This window comes from Lathyrus oleraceus, chromosome 4 (assembly GCF_024323335.1).
Source record: "Lathyrus oleraceus cultivar Zhongwan6 chromosome 4, CAAS_Psat_ZW6_1.0, whole genome shotgun sequence".
NCBI lineage: Eukaryota > Viridiplantae > Streptophyta > Magnoliopsida > Fabales > Fabaceae > Lathyrus > Lathyrus oleraceus.
Genome location: NC_066582.1, coordinates 310,966,178 through 310,985,912, shown reverse-complemented (window position 1 = coordinate 310,985,912; position 19,735 = coordinate 310,966,178). Strand labels below are relative to the sequence as shown.

Below are 19,735 nucleotides of genomic sequence, written 5' to 3'. Positions count from 1 at the left end.
AAAGAGAATATCCGTCACCGGTTAGGATGAACATATCTAGGATAAACTCTGAGGGGAGAAATAGGAATTATATCTATCAGTTACTGGATAGAATACCAAATGAGAGAATATTTGTCACCGGTTAGGATGATCTATCGAGGATAGACTCCGCAAAAAGGGAAATAGGATTTACAACTACCGGTTACTGGGCAGAAGACCGCAAAGAGGAGGAAATCTATCATCGATTAGGATGAACATTTCAAGGATTGACTCCCTGGGGAAACATGAGAACAAATCCGCTGGGGAAAAAATATTACTCTTGCCGGGTATTGGACAAAAGTAAAATACTCTCAAATCGAGAAGAATATTACCAGCGATTGGGTAATAGACTCTTAGGGGACCAAAAGCATCTATCTAGGTAAGAGCTAGAAGGAAACAGTCAATTAAAGACTCAACCCAATGAGGATATAGCTTAGGGGGAGTGGTTCCATCCAGATAATCAACTAGGGAGGAAACTGAAATAATCATCCACGAGGAAATAACTCAGTGGGGAATGAGAAAGGTCAAATTCTTTCTGCTTAGGGGGGCCTAACACTCTACAATTGAAAAAGGACAGACACACTAGATCTACAGGGAAATTGATTCCACCATAGAAAAGGATAATTAAATAATGAATCACAAAGTGAAAATAATAATGCAATAATGAAATCTATGGATGTATATGTATATGCATATATGATGATTATGCTGACAAAATGATTACAGAGGATACAACCATCGTTGGTCTGAATCATCAATACAACACTCGGCCAATCTCAACAGGAGGGAATCAACTGGAGAAAGAGAGGTAAAGAATGATCACGAATCGCCCATCTCAAAGGCTCAACCCTGGCTGAGGGAGAGAACAAGATTTGCTGAGAAAATGCGTCATCAACTTTGCGGGGAATTTTAGGTCAACACCATATCAAATGGGAGACAACCCCACAGAGGATCTAACATACTTCTCCAGAATCCGTGTTGAATGAGATCCGCTGGATACTTTAGGGGAAACAAGAATTCTGCGCTGGATCTATGCGAATTGCTGAGACAACGTGCCTACAATTCGAGGGAAATTAACAAAAATTGGCAGGAGATGCTGAAACGATGTTGGGAAAACACAGAGCTCATTCCAACTACTTGGGGAAAACCAATAATTCTTCGCATCTTAGGGCTTACCTGTCCTCAGGCCGCTGTTGATATTCCTTAAATGAAATCAATTGCTTTTTAAAGTAACTGCTTTTATTATTTAAGAAAACATGATTTTGACTTAAAAATTCCAATTCAAAATGATCATCATAGAATTAAATTCCATATGGCTGAAAGATGAATAAGAGTAGAAACAATTGGATATAAATCTCAACTTTATTTAATAGAATGGTCATTTACATGGAAAAGGGCTACATTGAATACAATGATCACTAATCCTTCTACCAACTTTGATATCCGTTGTATTCTTGGCTTCGGTTGAGGATTAATCAGAACCAAATGGCATGCTCAAGAATGTCTTCAAGACTGAAGATCAACATAATGCAGTTACTTGCCATGATCCCAAGTGTTTTGCCTAAATTTCCCAAAGACGGGGTACTCAATTTATCGGGATAATATTTCTGTTTTATGTCTCTAACTTTTTCCTAGATAGCCCTTTCAAGTTTTCAATCCATCGAGACGCTAATTTTTTGCCTAAGCCGTCCTTTCGGGTTTTCAACTTAGCGAGTTGTTCTTTTCTTTTTTTAGGCGAAGTATTTCTTGGCTGCATTGCCATTCACAAGACGCATGAACTCTTCACCATCCATAGTTGTAATAATTAAAGCACCGCTTGAAAAGGCTCTCTTAAAAACGTATGGGCCTTCATAATTAGGAGTCCATTTGCCCCTAAAATCTAGTTTAAAGGATAAAATCTTCTTAAGCACAAGGTCACCTTCTCTGAACACACGAGGTCTGACCTTCTTATCAAACAATTTCTTCATTCTTTGCTGATATAATTGACCATGACACATGGCAATCAACCTCTTCTCTTCGATCAAATTCAACTGGTCATACCTGGTCTGACACCATTCAGCCTTTGTCAACTTGGTTTCCATCATCACACACAATGATGGGATCTCAACCTCTAATGGGAGCACATCTTCCATACCATAAGCAAGTGAGAAAGGGGTTTCCCCTGTTGAAGTGTGGATGGATGTACGATACCCGTGCAAAGCAAATGGGAGCATCTCATGCCAATCCTTGAACGTCACAACCATCTTCTGGATGATCTTCTTAATGTTCTTGTTTGCAACTTCAACAACCCCATTCATCTTAGGTCTGTAGAGAGAAGAATTATGGTGGGCAATATTGAAGTCTTTGCAAAGAGCTTCCACCATATTATTGTTCAAGTTAGATCCATTATCAGTAATGATCTTACTTGGCACACCATAACAGCATATAATCTGATTCTTGATAAACCTTTCAACAACTTTCTTGGTTATATTCGCATACGATGCTGCTTCAACCCACTTTGTGAAGTAGTCAATAGCCACTAGAATGAAACGATGTCCATTCGAAGCTTTGGGCTCAATCATGCCAATCATATCAATTCCCCACACGGAGAAAGGCCATGGAGAGGAAATGACATTCAACAGTGGCGGAGGAACATGAATCTTATCTGCATATACTTGACACTTTTGGCGTTTCTTCACAAATTTGCAACAGTCAGATTCCATTGTCAGCCAATAATAACCTACTCTCAACATCTTCTTAGCCATAGCATGTCCATTGGAATGAGTACCAAAGGAACCTTCATGGACTTCAGTCATAAATAAGTCTTCTTCGTGTGTATCCACGCCTCTAAGCAGAACCATATCGAAGTTTCTCTTGTAAAGTACATCACTCTTTAGGTAGAAATTTCCAGCTAATCTTCTCAAAGTCTTCTTATCTTTCAAAGATGCCCAGACGTGTAAATCTGACTTTGGAGAAAACACTTGATATCAAAATACCACGGTTTTTCATCTTTGATCTCTTCAATAGTAAACACATGCGCTGGTCTATCAAGACGCATCACAGTCAAATTAGGAACTTCATTCCAGAACTTCACCACAATCATAGAAGCTAACGTTGCAAGAGCATTTGCCATCCTGTTTTCATCTCAAGGGATATGATGAAATTCAACCTTTGTAAAGAAAATGGAAATCCTTCTCGCATAATCTCTATATGGTATCAAACCGGGTTGGCTCGTCTCTTATTCACCCTTGATTTGATTCACAACCAAAGTTGAATCTCCATAGACATCTAAATACTTGATTCTAAGATCAATGGCCTCTTCAAGCCCCATAATGCAAGCTTCATACTCAACCATATTATTTGTACACTTGAAAGTCAATCTAGCTGTAAACGGAAAATGCATGCCTTGAGGAGTAATAATCACTGCCCCAATGCCATTACCATATTGATTAATAGCTCCATCAAATACCATGCCCCAACGGGAACCAGGTTCTGGCCCTTCTTCAAGCAATGGTTCATCACAATCTTTCATCTTTAGGTACAAAATCTCTTCATCAGGGAAATCGTATTACACTGACTGATAATCTTCAAGAGGTTGGCATGCCAAATGGTCAGCCAAGACACTACCTTTAATAGCTTTCTAAGATCGATATTCGATATCGTACTCTGATAATAACATTTGCCAACGAGCAATCCTCCCGGTTAAGAATTCTCAAAAATATACTTGCTGGATCCATTTTGGATATCAACCAAGTATTATGATTCAACATATACTAACGCAGACGCTTAGTAGCCCAAGCCAATGCACAAAAAGTCTTTTCAAGCATAGAATACCGAGTCTTAGAATCGGTGAATTTCTTACTGAGGTAGTAAATAGCATATTCTTTCTTTCCAGTTTCATCTTGTTGAGCAAGAACACAACCCATACTTTCATCAAGCATAATAGAATACATAATCAACGGTCTTCCTTCAACAGATGGAGACAGAATCAGAGGCTCAAGCAGATACTCTTTGATACTGTCAAAAGCTTTCTGGCAATCCTCGGTTCAATCACAAGAATGATCTTTCCGAAGAAGCTTGAATATAGGTGCACACGTGGCAGTCATGTGTGAAATGAATCTTGAGATATAATTCAAGCGGCCGACAAAACCTCTGACTTGCTTCTCAGTTTTTGGTGCAGGCATTTCTTTTATTGCTTTGACCTTGGCAGAATCGACTTCAATACCCTTCTTGTTGACAATAAAGCCCAACAACTTACCAGAACGAACACCAAAAGTACACTTATTGGGATTCAAGCAGAGTTTGTACTTCCTCAAACGCTGGAATAACTTCAATAAATGTTCAACATGCTCTTCTTCATCATTGGATTTAGCAATCATATCATCAACATAGACTTCGATCTCTTTGTGCATCATATCATGAAAAAGAGTGGTCATTGCTCTCTAGTATGTTGCACCAACATTCTTTAAACCGAAAGGCATCACTCTATAACAAAATGTTCCCCAAGGTGTAATGAATTTGGTGTTCTCCATATCTTCGGGTGCCATTTTAATCTGATTATAACCAGAAAATATGTCCATAAATGAAAAGACTTCGAACTTAGCTGTATTGTCTACCAACATATCAATGTGTGGCAGAGGGAAATCATCTTTCAGACTAGCTTTGTTTAAATCTCTATAATCAACACACATACGGACTTTTCCATCTTTCTTAGGAACGGGCACAATATTGGCCACCCACTACGGATACTCAGCAGTAACAAGGAAACCGGTGTCAATTTACTTATGCACTTCTTATTTGATCTTCATTGCCATATCAGGATGAGTCCTCCTCAACTTCTACTTGACTGACGGTCATTCTGGATTCAACGAAAATCTATGCTCCTCAATCTCAGAATCCAAACCAGGGATGTCTTGATAGGACCAGGCAAATACATCTGAATACTCTCGGAGAAGATCAATCAACCCCTTCTTAACCTCTGTACATAGTTGAGACCCAATGTTTACTTCCTTCACATCATCCTCAGAACCCAAGTTGACTAACTCAATCTGCTCTTCGAATGGATGAATGGCTTTTTCCTCATGCTCAAGTAGACGAGACAATTCATCAGAAACTTCTTCATCACTTTCTCCCTCATCCTCAAACACAGGGAATTCAAAGTTTGGAGAAGGAGTAGGATCATTGTATTCAATGGGTTTAGAAACCAACCTGCATAATGATTTGATATTTTGATTTTAGATAAGTGAATTATGACCAAATATTATGCATATGGACAACTATTATTTATTTAGTAATTTATGTTTTTTTTTATTACCATTTTCAGAAAAGAAAAAAGTAAAAATAAAACATGCTAGATGTGGATGATAGAATTGTATTTTATTGATGATTAATTTGAAATATGCCCAACAATGTTTGCTTCTCCCTTAGGAATAGGAGAAGGATTTTCAAAAATAATAAAAATAATTACTTAGAGCGATGAACAATAACAGAAACATCGACAACGATCTAATTGTTGCAAGCTTTTCCATGCGTCACAAAATTTGTGCAGTCTTCATCTTCATCCCCCTCGATCACTGCAGTTGAGTGTTGTTCATTACCATGAATGCACCCTTTGCTATGAAAGTTAGGGTGTATATCAGACATCCCTTGCTGGAACCCTAAACCGGCTCGATTCTGGTTCTTGGCGACCTCTACCGTCTGACCCCACTGATCAGAACTACCATCTTCAACAATCTTCTGAGCATCTTTAAAAGAGGACATAGGTTCCCCAACTTTCTTCTCTTTAGCAATAGATAAAGCTTGAAACGGGGTTCCGATCTCATCCTCAGCTTCCACGTATGAAAAAGACAACATGTGACTTACTAACAATGCTTTTTCTCCACCAACAATGACAAGCTTGCCATTCTTCATAAATTTCAACTTCTGATGTAGAGTGGATGTTACAGCCCCAACTTCATGTATCCAGGACCTTCCTAACAAGTAGTTATAGGCCGGGTGGATATCCATTACTTGAAAAGTAATTTAGAAATCACTCGGACCTATCTTCACTGGAAGGTTCACCTCACCAATCACAGTCTTGCAAGAACCATCAAAAGCTTTGATGATAACGCCACTGTATATCATATGAGCGCCTTGATACGATAATCTGGACATAGTTGATTTGGGGAGAACATTCAACGAAGAACCGATATCAACCAACACATTTGACAACACATCCTCCTTACAATTCATTGATATGTGCAACACTAGGTTGTGATTTCGGCCTTCCTCGGGAAGTTCTTCATCACAAAAGCTCAAGTTGTTGCAAGAAGTGATGTTAGCCACAATGTGGTCAAACAGATCCACTGTTACATCATGTTCAATATAAGCTTACTACAATACATTTTGAAATGCTTCTTTGTGCGCTTCATAATTCATAAGTAGAGACAACAATGAAATTTTGGAAGGAGTTTAGAGCAACTGCTCCACCACATTGAATTCACTCTTCTTTATTAATCATAGTACCTCATCATCACCATTAGGCTTCAAATTGTTGGTTTCACCATAGTGGCACTTTGGAGAACTAACTGGGTTTGCTGCAGGTACCTTAACCTTCTTACCAATATCTTCTACATCTTTTGGGAAAATGGGACCAAAAATACGACCGCTATGGGTCACCTTCGTAACATCAGCAATGTTCACAATGGAATTATTCGTAGGCAACAAAACCTCTTGACTATTCTCCAACATAGTAGCATTATACTGATATGGAACAACTCTATCGGATGCATACGGGACGGGGCCCGCTAACCGTATTACTAACGGCGATATTGATCTATTGATGTTGTTGTTGTTGCTACTATCAAATTGAATCACTACCCGCTCAGGGGTCTTAAACACTAGTACTATTACATTGACATCACCTATATCCCTCAACTGTTGAATCTGGATTACATTCTCATCCATCAACTTCTGGATATCTCTCTTGATAATTGAACACCCATTGGGGTTTACACTGCAAATTGCACAATCGTCATGGTCGTTCTCACAATCACTAATAGTACACAGGGTCTTATGCATCTCTACCAAGGACCGACGAATACGTCGCACATTGAACACTCGGAAACTTCCGGGACATCCATCTGCCATATTAACAGAGGAATTACCATGAGCAGGAAATGGGTTAGCTTTCACATTTGGCGCACTGTCCTCAAAGGACACCATCTCACTTTTTACTAGCTTCTGGACCTCATACTTCGAAGGGTAGCAATTGTTGATATCATGGTCAGGAGCTCCTTGATGAAAGGCACAACGGAGTTCTGGCTTATACCACCATGGAAGTGGTTCTGGAATTTGTGGTGGATTTCTTGGTAGAAGTAGGTTCTTGAGAACTAAAGATGGTTAAAGTTCGGCATATGTCATAGGAATAGGGTCGAAAGAGACCTTTTTCCTTTCAAAATTCTATTGTTGCTGATTATTGGTGTTGTTGTTGTAGTTGTTTGTTCTTTGTTGTGGCTGTTGTTGACGTTGTTGTTGAACTGATGCTGATTGATTGTTTGAAAATACTAGAATAACGGATGAAACTTGATGATGATGTTGACGCGGTTGCGGACTTCTTCTGACATGAGGCCTCCTCCGTCTCCCCACTGATACAGCATTAGTTTTGCCTTCCTTCTTCCTAGCAAAACTGTTATCATACTTCTTGCTTGATGAGACCTCTTCCTTATACAGACGTCCCTCACGGACACCCTCTTCTAATCTCATCCCCATATTTACCATTTCGGTAAAGTCACTGGGGGCACTAGCAATAATGTGTTCGTAATAAAACGAACTTAAGGTCTTGAGGAAAATCTTGGTCATCTCTTTTTCTTCCAACAGAGGATTGATCTGAGCAACAAGCTCTCTCCACCTCTGGGCATACTCTTTGAATGTCTCTTTATCCTTCTGAGACATCGACCTCAGTTGGTCTCTATCGGGCACCATATCCACATTATACTTATACTGCATTACAAAAGCTTCACCCAAATCATTAAATATGTGAACACTTGCACTATCTAGCCTCATGTACCAGCTTAGAGCGGCACCAGTCAGACTGTCTTGGAAGTAGTGAATCAATAACTGATCATTATCAGTTTGCGTTGACATTTTCCTAGCATACATGATGAGATGGCTAAGTGGACATGTATTTCCCTTATACTTTTCAAAGTCAGGGACTTTGAACTTCATCGGGATTTTGACATTTGGCACTAAGTAGAGTTCATCAGCATTCTTACCGAACAAATCTTTTCCCCTCAAGGTCTTAAATTCCTTTCACATCTCAAGGAACTGATCTTTCATCTCATCCATCCTCTCATAAACATCCAAACCCTTAGACGGTTCGAAACGGGAGATGGTGTCCTCAACACGGGGTAGAGTCTGAACAATTCGAGGCGAAACAGACATGACTGAGCTAGATGCCGACATAGAAGCAAAAGTAGGCGCAAACCCTTCAGGAACAAAGTTTGGTGGCATTCCCCATGGGTATCCGGCAGACATGGCTGGAGAAAACTGAGTGGTAGGCAGAGTTGAGGTAGAAATCTCTGAGATAATAGTCCTCTGAGGAGGAGTTATGGGTGTTGGAGAAGATTGACTCTGAGCAGCTAAAACAGACTCCATCATGGAAGTCAAGCGGCCAATTTCGTCATTCAACACTCGGTTCTCTTGTTACTAGTGTTCCATATTTCTCGATTAATTGGCACGAGTGTTGTAATGGTTAGTCAGCTTGGCTGAAGCATAAAAGAATAACCAATAAGACATCTGACGGAAGAAACCTGTTATGCAAATGATGCATGAAATGCAATGTTTGGATTGTTTTTATTTTCAAGGAACATACTATCTTATTTGTAAATATATATAATAACAACAATAACAATTTGATTGACCATAAAAGTCTCTTTTATTCATATAATTTTGGAAGCATTACATTGAGTACAATTTCAGAAACCAAAATACAAATACAAGAGAAAAGGAAACTAGTTATCCTAAGGATCCCCTAACAGCAGTGTTAGATGATCTGGCTGCAGGCACGTACTTCCTTCGGATGCATCGTATCTCAGACTCAAAAGATGTCTTCATCTGAGCATTCTCAAGGACAAGCTGATCAACAATCTTCTTCCAAGCACCGGAAGGCTGAAGCATACTAGAGGAAGATAGACCCTCTGGCTCTCTCTATCTCTTTACTGCTCGGTCTTCAAGAAGTTCAATGAGTGCATCCTTGTCTTTAGACTCAAGCTGTAACTCATGCTTTCTGCTCAAAGCATGGAACCTCTCTTCCCACACGTTCTTCTCTTGCTTCATCTTGGCGAGTGCATCTTCCAACTCCTCTACATCTTGGTTAGGGAGAGTTAATGGCTCAACCACAACCATAGACATAGGTCTTTCGTAAGCATATGGCATGTTCAACTCCAAAGCTCTCTTCTTCACCCAAGTAGTGTAAGCTTCCAAAGCTAGACAATTGCGCGGACCAAGCTCAGATCTTCCTTTCATATACACATTATGCCAAGCATGTTCCATCTTCTGCTTCAGATGTTGGGAATCTTTACCCTCTTGAAAGAAAATACCCTCTAACTGAGTGTTATTAGGTTTGTCTCTCAAGGGGAACCCAAGTTGACGACGAGCCAAAGAAGGGTTGTAGTTGGTTCCTCCTTGTGTACCAATGAGAGGTACATTAGAGAATTCACCACAATCATCAATGATATCCAAGCTACTTATCATAGAATCATACAAAACTATGTCATCATTAGTGAGAGACATAAGTCTTTGAGACCACCGTAGACATTGTTTGTTCTCCACAAAAGCAGGCATCTGAGACAAGTGCAAAATAAACCACTTGTACTGAAGAGGAACATAACACACAATAGTCCCACCACCTTTGGAATTCCTTAGATGCAAAGAGAAGTACATATCACCCAACAAAGTAGGCACAGGATTTCCAATCAAAAAGATTCTAATGGCATTAACATCAACAAAATCATCAATGTTAGGGAACAAAGCCAAACCATAGATGAGAAAAAAGAAGATGGCTTCAAAAGCATCCACACTACCGGCTTGAGCAAAGGCAATAGCTTTCCCAATAAGGAACTTAGAAGTCAACCCAAATATTCCTCCTTTCTTCACCCAATGAGCCTCAATCTCAGACTTCTTCAGATGAAGAGCTTCAACTATAAGGTGAGATCTGGGAATCTCTTCCAATCCACTAAAACGAACTTTGTCAGAAGCAGGTATTCCCAAGAGTTGGGCATACTCTTCTAACATAGGCATAAGCTATAATCGGGAAAAGTGAAGAAACGGTAGAGAGGATCATAAAACTGAACCAACACACTCAAGAGTCCTTCCACTACATCAGCAAACAATACAGACAAAAGCTTCCCATGACGTTGTTTCATGTCCAAGGGATCTAATACAAAAGATGGTAGCTTCCTTAGCTCTTTCAAATTGGAACATCTGAAACTATACTTCTTAGTGTTCCTTCGTCCACAATCCATGGTCTGAAAATATTTGCAAATAAAACCTCAGTTCCTTGAAGTTATTTTTTTGTGTGATGAATGTCATGATATGCATGAATGCATGAATGCAACAATCACAAATAAGGGATCACACACAAGGCAAACAAACAGAGGTTAAGGGTTGAATCAAGTTGTCAAGATCAATCATCCATTTTGGTGGATTTTGATTTTCATCTCATTAACACCCAAGTTCCATTGATATTGACAAGACTTGATTGGATCAACGAAGAATCAAGGGTTTGTTGTGAGTCACGAGCATGGAGTCGGGTTAACAACCATCCTAAAGGAGTGTACTAAGGATAAAACCTGTAGATCATGTTCTAAAAAGTTCCCAGAGTCTTAATTCCATCTATCAGATATGATAGGTTAGAATGATTGACTAATCAACCCATAATATTCTCAAGAGAAACTCGTCTGAGTATAGTATCGCGTAACAACTATTATCAGATCTACACCTTAACAGTCTCCGCACTATGTCCTAAATAGGCCAAGTTGGGTTAAATGGTCTACGATCCTCAGCTTCTCGGACTCCAAATCAGAGAGAATAATGCCTAACCACAAATAACTTGTGTGACATTAGTAACTCCAAAAGGATCTCCACTGAGTAGATGGGTATCAAGCCAACTTGTTAAGGACTACTCCACACAAGTTGAACATCACTATACCATCATCATATCTTAATTGCACTCAAGTTCGGGTTAGAACTTATCTCACCACTCAGAGATCACCAAGCACAACAAACAGATTATATCATACAAAAAAATATACAAACATCAAATATATAAATATATACACACATAAAAAAGTAGGCTAAACCCACTGAGGACTACTCCCCAACAGAGTTGCCACTTAATTTTTGTAGCGGTAAACTAAACGTCAATGGAACCAGAGTCTCCACTGCGCTTTTATTGTTTCCAAAGGAAAAGGGAAAAGTACGAACAAAACCCAAAGATAAGAAGTTTTCAAATCAAAACTAATAAAATTCCAGAGATTACAAGTAAGGGGGTTGGTTACGTAGAGGGAAGGTGTTAGCACCCATAGTATCTGAGGTACTCCTAGGGAGCCCTTTTTTATATGTGTATGTGTTTGTGGTATGAAATTATATTTGCAACAAATAGAGTGTGGGGATGAGAAAAGAATTCATTAATTATATTTTTGTGTTTGACAAGGTCTTCGGACTTTTGCCTACATACCAACATAAAAATGAGGTATCAAAACCTCGTAGTTTGTGGTATCAATTTTAAAGTGACTTGATTACTTTTAACAAAACTTTAAATTTAAAAGAGGCACAAAAGGCCTAAAAGAGTTTGAATGAGTGTTAGTTCTTTTTGTCTTTTGAAATTTTCAGTCAATATGGTTAAGTTCATTTACAAGTTTGATTAAGAAAAGAGTGTAAAAATGCAATGGCATAAGGCCAAAGTTTCTAATTTTGCATTAAAGTCTAAGCAAGATTAAAAGTTAAGGGTTTAAAAATGGGGGAGAGATTTGAAGTTTAAAAAGTAAGAGGAGATGAAGAGACTAATCCTAAGCAAAATTAAAAGTTAAGGGTTGAAAAGATCTTACCAATGGGATGCAATCCAATAGACAAGAATGTCACATAGAAACCCACTTTTCCTTTGTACTTTTGGAAATCAAGCAACACCAATAAACTAGCGAGATGAAGAGTAAGGCATCAAATAAAGATTGCCACATCAAAGCTAGCAACTTCATAGTCTTCTTCCATAATCTTCCCCCCATGCATCAGATGACATACTCCTTGAATAGCTCAGAATAAGGGATTAGACACATGTTCAAAGTAACATTTGTATCAAGACCATGTAGCAGATGAACTGAAGTGGATCCCAATACTTGTATCAGTTGAAAATTCAAATCACAAGAACTTGGTTTCAGAAATGTTGGCATTGGCCAAGTCCTTTTGCACAGGGAAGGTTGCCTAATTCTATGTCTAAAGCTCAGATCGAATCCAACAGTCCACACAAACATTTTTTTAGGGGCTTTTAAAGGTCCTAAGACCACAAACACAAACAAGGTACACAAACAAATATATACAATCACAATATATGGTTCAAGTGAGCATAGTAAAAAATGGCATTAAAATAAACAAGTTAAATGATATGTATAATGACAAATAATAAATGGCTTGAATTTGAAGTGCATAAAAATAAATGATTTTGAAATTAAAAGTAAATCAAGATGTTAGTTGATTAGAAGTTAGTGAAGTTTTTCCTTTTAATTGTTTAAGTCATTCTTTGGAGAACACTCAACCCTCTATTCACAAGCATGGATCCTTGAACCAAGACATCTTCCAAAGGAAGGAAAAAAGGCCAAGTTTCCACACAATACCATGAAAGGGGGGAGACTTATAATCTCGCTTACTAGAATGATATGCCTTTTGTGTCAAAATTTAGCGCTATATTAAGCAATCGTAATTGGACTTATGTAGAAGTAACAACTATCCGAGGTCGGGCAATATATTTTTTGGTGTTAATGCATGTTAGAGATATGGTATAATGAACCATACTCCAAAAAGATACACACACAAAAAATAAAATGACCAAAGGATGGACCTAATCTCATCCATACTTGTATTGGTTGATCTAACACAAATATATTGATGAACCAATTAGCCTTAGGATATTGAGACTTCATTGGTCAATGAGAGGAATGATGTAGAAAGGGATTGAAGATGAAGAGGGAGGGGAGATGAGATAAACACAAATTGGTCATGGGAGGAGTTTTATCAAATTAAAATCATTCATTCATTTTGGGAGATGAAATGTACATTTCATCAATCCCCTAAATGCAATGATTTTTATTCAACAAAAGTCAAATCAACCTTGACCAAGGCCCAAACACATAGTCAAACTTCACAAGTCAATAAAAATGGCTCAACACAATTTATTGACAACTAAACAATTAAAAATCAAATTAAAATGCATTAAATTAAATTATGTTTTATCAAAAACCTAAAACCTCTTCATAACATCAAATAAATGGCCAAGAGATTTATCATAGGTCAAACAAGGTCAAAGGACCTTGGAGAAATTTTTTCACTATTTTTGAAAAGTCATAAGTATTTTTAAATAATTAAAAATATACACAAAAATAATTAAATCATGAAAAATATCAATATTGATCCAATAAATAATTTTAATTCAAAAAATGAAAGAGAAAAATATTTGAATTTTTTTGGCGAAAGTCCAATATTTTTTTGATCGATATTGAAATTAATATGAATTAATGAAAATAATGAAAATAAAAGAAATTAATAAAAATTCAAAAAATCGTGGACCATCTGATATCCCTAATTAATTGAGGTGGCAGATTAGATGGATCGATACGCGCATTCCACATTGACCTAAGTCAACTGAGAAGCACGCGTGGTAATCAAAACCAATGCACAGGATTAAAACAATTTAGATGGATCCTATTGTTGGGATGCTTCCAACATATCGCCGGTGCCAGAGCTCCGGTCTTCTTCTCCGATGGACCTCACCGGACTAGTCCACCTTCAACCATCACCAAAATGGAAAAGCAAGACAAAGATTTAAAGAAAAAAATGCTCAGTAGCTCGAATCTGGCCTCAATTTCGTCTAACTCCAATTATATGAGAAGATACAGGGAGTTGAATTTTGAGAATCATGAACTGAGTTGCTACAATTTGACTCAAAGCAACTCAATCTTGTTGCCTACATTGGTAGGACTTCAGACAACCAAAAGTCAACAAGAATAATGGAGAATTGAGAGAGAATCGAAGAGGAGAAGTTTATGAAAAACCACCTTCCAGTTGATCAATTTCACTTGATCTTGATCTGGATTTGATTGCTTCTCCTCCTCTTGCTTGTAGAAACCAAATGGAATAAAATGGAAGTGAATTTCTGGAGTTTGAACTTCCAAACAGAAAGTGAAGTTCAAGCTCGATTTCAAGAGAAGTCTTAGAAAATTCTATGGCAGTGAGGGTTTACAGTGGTCTAGCAAAGCTTGGGCAGTGTGTTGATGATGAATCTGAATCCTTAAGCTTGTTTAAATAGGCAATGCATTTGATATTTACACCACTTGAAAATTGGACAAAATTAAAAACTTCCTTGCATGGGTGCATGGGCAATTATTTGGGCCTTGAGGATGATGCAATCCAATTCCAAATCATGTACAAAGTCTGTTGAAATCATCATATGCAAGCATGCAAAAGGGAATGATCAAATGAAGTTCAAACTTGCCAAAACACTTCCCATAATGAAGTCATACGCAAGTCCCTCAAATTTAGTCCAAATGAGATGATATTGGATTTTTGGAAAGGCGAGACGAAGGGGAACAACTTTCATGTTGAACGCCTTTTAACTTGAAGCTTGGATCATGATGAATTTTGAGGTGGAAGTTTGGGAAATCAAACATATTTGAAAAATTTCTAAGTCCCAAGTCAAATGTTCACTTCTTCCCCCTTCAATAACTTTTTCTATGGACATCAAATGAGAAACATTCCTTCGTCAAAGTTCAAAACTCTTAAATTTGGTAACCAATTTGACCTCATTTGGATTTGTCATGAAGGAGTTATGCATTTTAGAAGTTGAGGAAAATCACTTGTTCAATGGCATTGGTCCAAAATGACCTATAATGTTTCCTCTTAGCACATGCATTTTCAAGTTGAATTGGAACTTCCTCCAAACATAAAAATTGAATTAGATATCTTGAAATGGATCATGGAATTTAAATGGCTTTCATATCATAAAAATTGAGCAAGTTATGGCCTTGGGAAGTTGACTTCCAAACTAGGGTTTAGACAAAATGACCTATAATCTTTCACCATAAAAAATGAACTTACAAGCAAAATTAACTTTTGACGTCAACATGAAAGTTGTTTGGAATATAATTTAGAGTAACTTTTATCTTGGAATAATTTTCATATGATAATAAGTGTAGGAGATAGGGTCTAGGGAACCCCTACAAGGATGTACTTTTGACCTTTGGATGAAGTAGGTCGAATTTACCCAATTAGATCTAATGCCCAACCTCTGAAAGGCCAAGGCTTGATAATTGCATGAAGCTCACTTGTAGGAGCATGTTGAATTCCTGCATGTACTTGACATTCTTGGCAATCCTTAGCAAACTCTATACAATCTTTTAACATGGTGGGCCAATACATTGCATATCTGAAAAGAAACCATTTCATCTTATGGCTTGCCTGGTGTGCTTCACAGGCTCCACTATGTACACTAGATAATGCTAAGTACGCCTTGTTTTCTCCTAAACATTTCAACAGGATCCCTTCAAGGGTTTTCTTGAATAATTCATTCCCCATCAAAACATAAGATAAAGCCTTGTACTTGGTTTTTCTTTCTGTATCTATCAAAGGGTCCTTGAGATAATTAATAATTGGATTCCTCCAATCTGTATCCATTAAGGTATCAATGGCCAGTACTTCAAACTCTTCTTTGTTAGCATATCCTAACTAAGTGCTTTCCAAATCTGTCGGAGACAATCTGGCAGCCATTTCTTTTCCTCTTACTTCGACAAGTTCCTCTATCTTCTCTTTTGGAATTCTATACCCTGAAGCTATTTGTGCTAAATCATCAGCTTCTTGGTTTTTTATTCTAGGAACATGTTTTATGTCTATATATTCAAATTTTTTGAGCAACCTATTTGCAATGACGAAGTACATAATCAAATTTTCTTTTATACATTTGTACTCTTTCGTTAGTTGCTTAATTACTAATTCTGAGTCTCCTTTAATTTCAACCCTAGCTGCCCCCAATTCCAACAAAGCCTCAAGTCCTGCAATAAGGGCTTCATATTCTGCTTCGTTGTTAGAACAAAGGGGACCTTTGATTCTATATTTGAGTTTTGTTGGAATTCCATCAAGATAAATTATCATGATCCCAACTCCACTTCCATCCTTATGAGTGGAACCGTCGAAGAATAATCTCCAAGGTTTTAACTCAACTTGAAGTTGAGGCCTTTCGACCATTGCATGGTCTACAATAAAGTCTGATACTATTTGTCCCTTCATTGCCCTTAAAGGCATAAAGGCTAAAGAGTATTCAGTAAGGGCTAATGCCCATTTGCCAATTCGACTGTGCATTATTGGCTTCGGTAACATATACTTAATGACATCAAAGTGTGGAGAGACGTATAAATTAATAGGTTTTATATAATACTTGAGTTTAGTACAAGAGAAATGAAAACAAAGACACAACTTTTCTATTGAAGTGTATTTAGTTTCTGCATCATTTAAAACCCCACTAAGATAATAAATGGCTCTTTCGACGCCATCTTCATTCTCTTACGCTAACATGCTACCTATAGTAGTGTCGGAAGTTGATATATACAATCTCATAGGCTTTTTTCCACATGGTGGTGACAAGATAGGAGGATTCATTAGATAATGATTGATCTTGTCGAATGCCTTTTGATGTTCATCATTCCATTCGAACTTCCCTTGTTTCAGGAGTAGGAGGGGAGAGAAGGCTTGAGTTCGACCACTTAAGTTTGAGATGAATCTTCTCAGGAAGTTTATCTTTCCTAATAATGATTTCAATTCTTTCTTAGTTGATGGTGCTTTGGTCTCCATATTAGCCTTCGTCTTATTTTGATTGATTTCTATCCCCTTTTTATGCACATTTAAGAGGATTCATCTTTAAGCCATGTTTTGTCATTCTTTCGAATGATTGGCTGAGATGGGTTAGATGATTTTTGTCTGATATAGATTTTATCATAATATCATCTATATAAACCTGCATAAATGTCTCTATATAATCATGGAATATAGAATTCATTGCTCGCTGGTATAATGCCCCAACATTTTTTAAACCAAAGGGCATAACTATCCACTCATAAGTGCCTTTTTCCCCTGGACATCGAAAGGCTGTTTTGGAAACATCCTCTTCATCAATGAAAATATGGTTATAGCCAGAATATCCATCAAACATGCTAAGATATTCATAGCCTGCAGCTGAGTCAACCAGCATCTCTGCCCCAAGAAAATCTATACATACTCTTAAAAAGCCATTTTTCTTAATTACAGGAACTATGTTTGCAATCCATTCGACATACCTTGTGGTCCTGATGAAATTGCATCGAAGAAGTCTTTCGACCTCTTTTTTGATCTTTGATGTTTGCAATCCATTCCTTCACTGATGCTTGTACAATTTTCTCATTCACTTGAGTGTCCCCGCTCTCTTCTGCAAGGCACTGTGCATACTTAAACAAAACCTAAAACACCTAAAAAAGACAAAGAAAACAATTAGAAATAAAACACGTGGGTTGCCTCCCACAAAGCGCTCCCTTTAACGTCGTATGGCTGGATGGTTGTCCATCTTATCCTGTAAGACGAACATCATCTACCAGACCATTCTCTTGTCCTTGGTAGTATGGTTTTAATCTCTATCTATTCACCTTATAGGTGTTCCAGTTTGCTTGATTTTTAAGCTCGATTGCTCCATGCGGGAACACTTTTTGAACCACAAAAGGTCTGGACCATCTTGACCTCAGCTTTCCAGGAAACAACTTAAACCTGGAATTAAACAACAAAACCAATTATCCTCCCAAAGTTATTTCTTCTGAATTCTTTGGTCATGCCATTTTTTTGTTTGCTCTTTGTATATTTTGGCATTTTCATAAGCCTGATTCCTAAACTCTTCTAACTCATGTATTAGAAGAATCTGAGATTCACCGACTTTTGAAAGATCACAGTTCAGAATTTTGAAAGCCCAAAATGCTTTGTGCTCTAGTTCGAGCGGTAAGTGACATGATTTACCGTAAACCAATTGATAAGGGGCCATACCTATTAGGGTTTTGAACGTTGTTCTGTACGCCCACAATGCATCCTCCAAATTTATTGACCAATCTTTTCGAGAAACACTAATAGTCTTTTCCAAAACTGCTTTATTTGTCTATTAGATACTTCAACCTGCCCACTCGTTTGAGGATGATAAGGTGTGGAAATCGTGTGATTCACGTTATATTTCCTAAACAGTTTCTCCATCAACTTATTTAGAAAATGAGTACCTTCGTCATTGATTAATGCTCTTGGTACCCCAAACCTAGAGAAAATGTAGTTTTTGAGGAAATTGACAACCACATTATCATCATTTGTGAGCAATGCTACAACTTCTACCCACTTTGACACATATTCAACAACGAACAAAATGTAATGCTTTCCAAACAAAGGTGGAAATGGTATAATGAAGTCTATTCCCCACACATCAAACAACTCTACCTCCAACATAACATTTTGAGGCATCTGATTTCTCTTCGAGATATTACTCGTACTCTAACATATATCATATTCCTTCACTATACTTTGAGCATCCTTGAACAATGTAGGCCAGTACAACCCAGACTAAAGGACTTTTGCTGCGTATCTATCACCACTAAAGTGTCCTCCATATTCTATGTCATGACATGCTTTGAGAATGTCCCTCTGTTCTTCCTCTGAAACACACCTTCGAACCAACCCGTTTATTCCCTTTTTGAACAAGAACGGGTCGTCCCACAAATAAAACCTGCAATCATGCAAAACTTTTTCCTTTTTGTTAGAATCAAAGTCGTTAGGTATTATTCCACCTATCAAATTTTAGAATATGCAATATCGACTCATAAATTTGTATAACTTCTCTTTTCATATCACCTACATACAACACACTCTTTTTGAGGGCTTTTTGCATTGCAACAGAGCTTGGGTTACGGTAGGGTAAACATAAAAAAGAAGGAAAGCAAATGGATTTGGGCTCAGAGTAGTGTTGTCATTCCTTCCACTGTGTTAACTTACAATATTCATCAAATGAGCATTTTTAGACACCCTTTTCAATTTGACTCCTTATTTTCTACTAAAGTATTGCCTTTAAGGGTATATCTTCAATTGTTTTTTGAGTCTCGTCTTTAGGTAAGTGCATTATTTTTGTATTATTTTTCCATCCCTTTTTTTTCAATCAGAACTCTATTTTATTTTCTTTTTCATGCTGCTTTTTTTTCTCTCTTGTTTATCGCACTTATGTAATTAATCTTAGGAGTCCAAACCCCAAACTTAGAACTTGTCATATATTCCAGACCCACAACACATATCCGAGTAGGGTAGGGAAGTGTTTAGGCCATGGGTTTACATAGATGCGGCGATACAACAAACAAAAGGATGTAAGGTCAAATGAGGTTAACAAGGGATAATATTATCAGGGATGGCTAGAAAGGCTTAGGGATTATAACACAAACAAAGTGCCTTAGTG

The 19,735-nt window shown here is 37.6% G+C and overlaps 1 protein-coding gene across 1 annotated transcript; it reads right to left on the bottom strand.

Annotated features, from left to right (window-relative positions):
• Positions 1-15,501: 15,501 nt before the first annotated feature.
• Positions 15,502-15,915, bottom strand: LOC127137245 (uncharacterized). The gene has a single exon (XM_051063718.1). It carries the CDS (start codon positions 15,913-15,915, stop codon positions 15,502-15,504), a length of 414 nt encoding a protein of 137 aa, XP_050919675.1.
• Between the last annotated feature and the right edge of the window lie 3,820 nt (positions 15,916-19,735).

What these genes read in the sequence shown, in the direction of transcription:
- LOC127137245 (XM_051063718.1), bottom strand. Translation starts at nt 15,915, where the DNA reads ATGGATACAGATTGGAGGAATCCAATTATTAATTATCTCAAGGACCCT.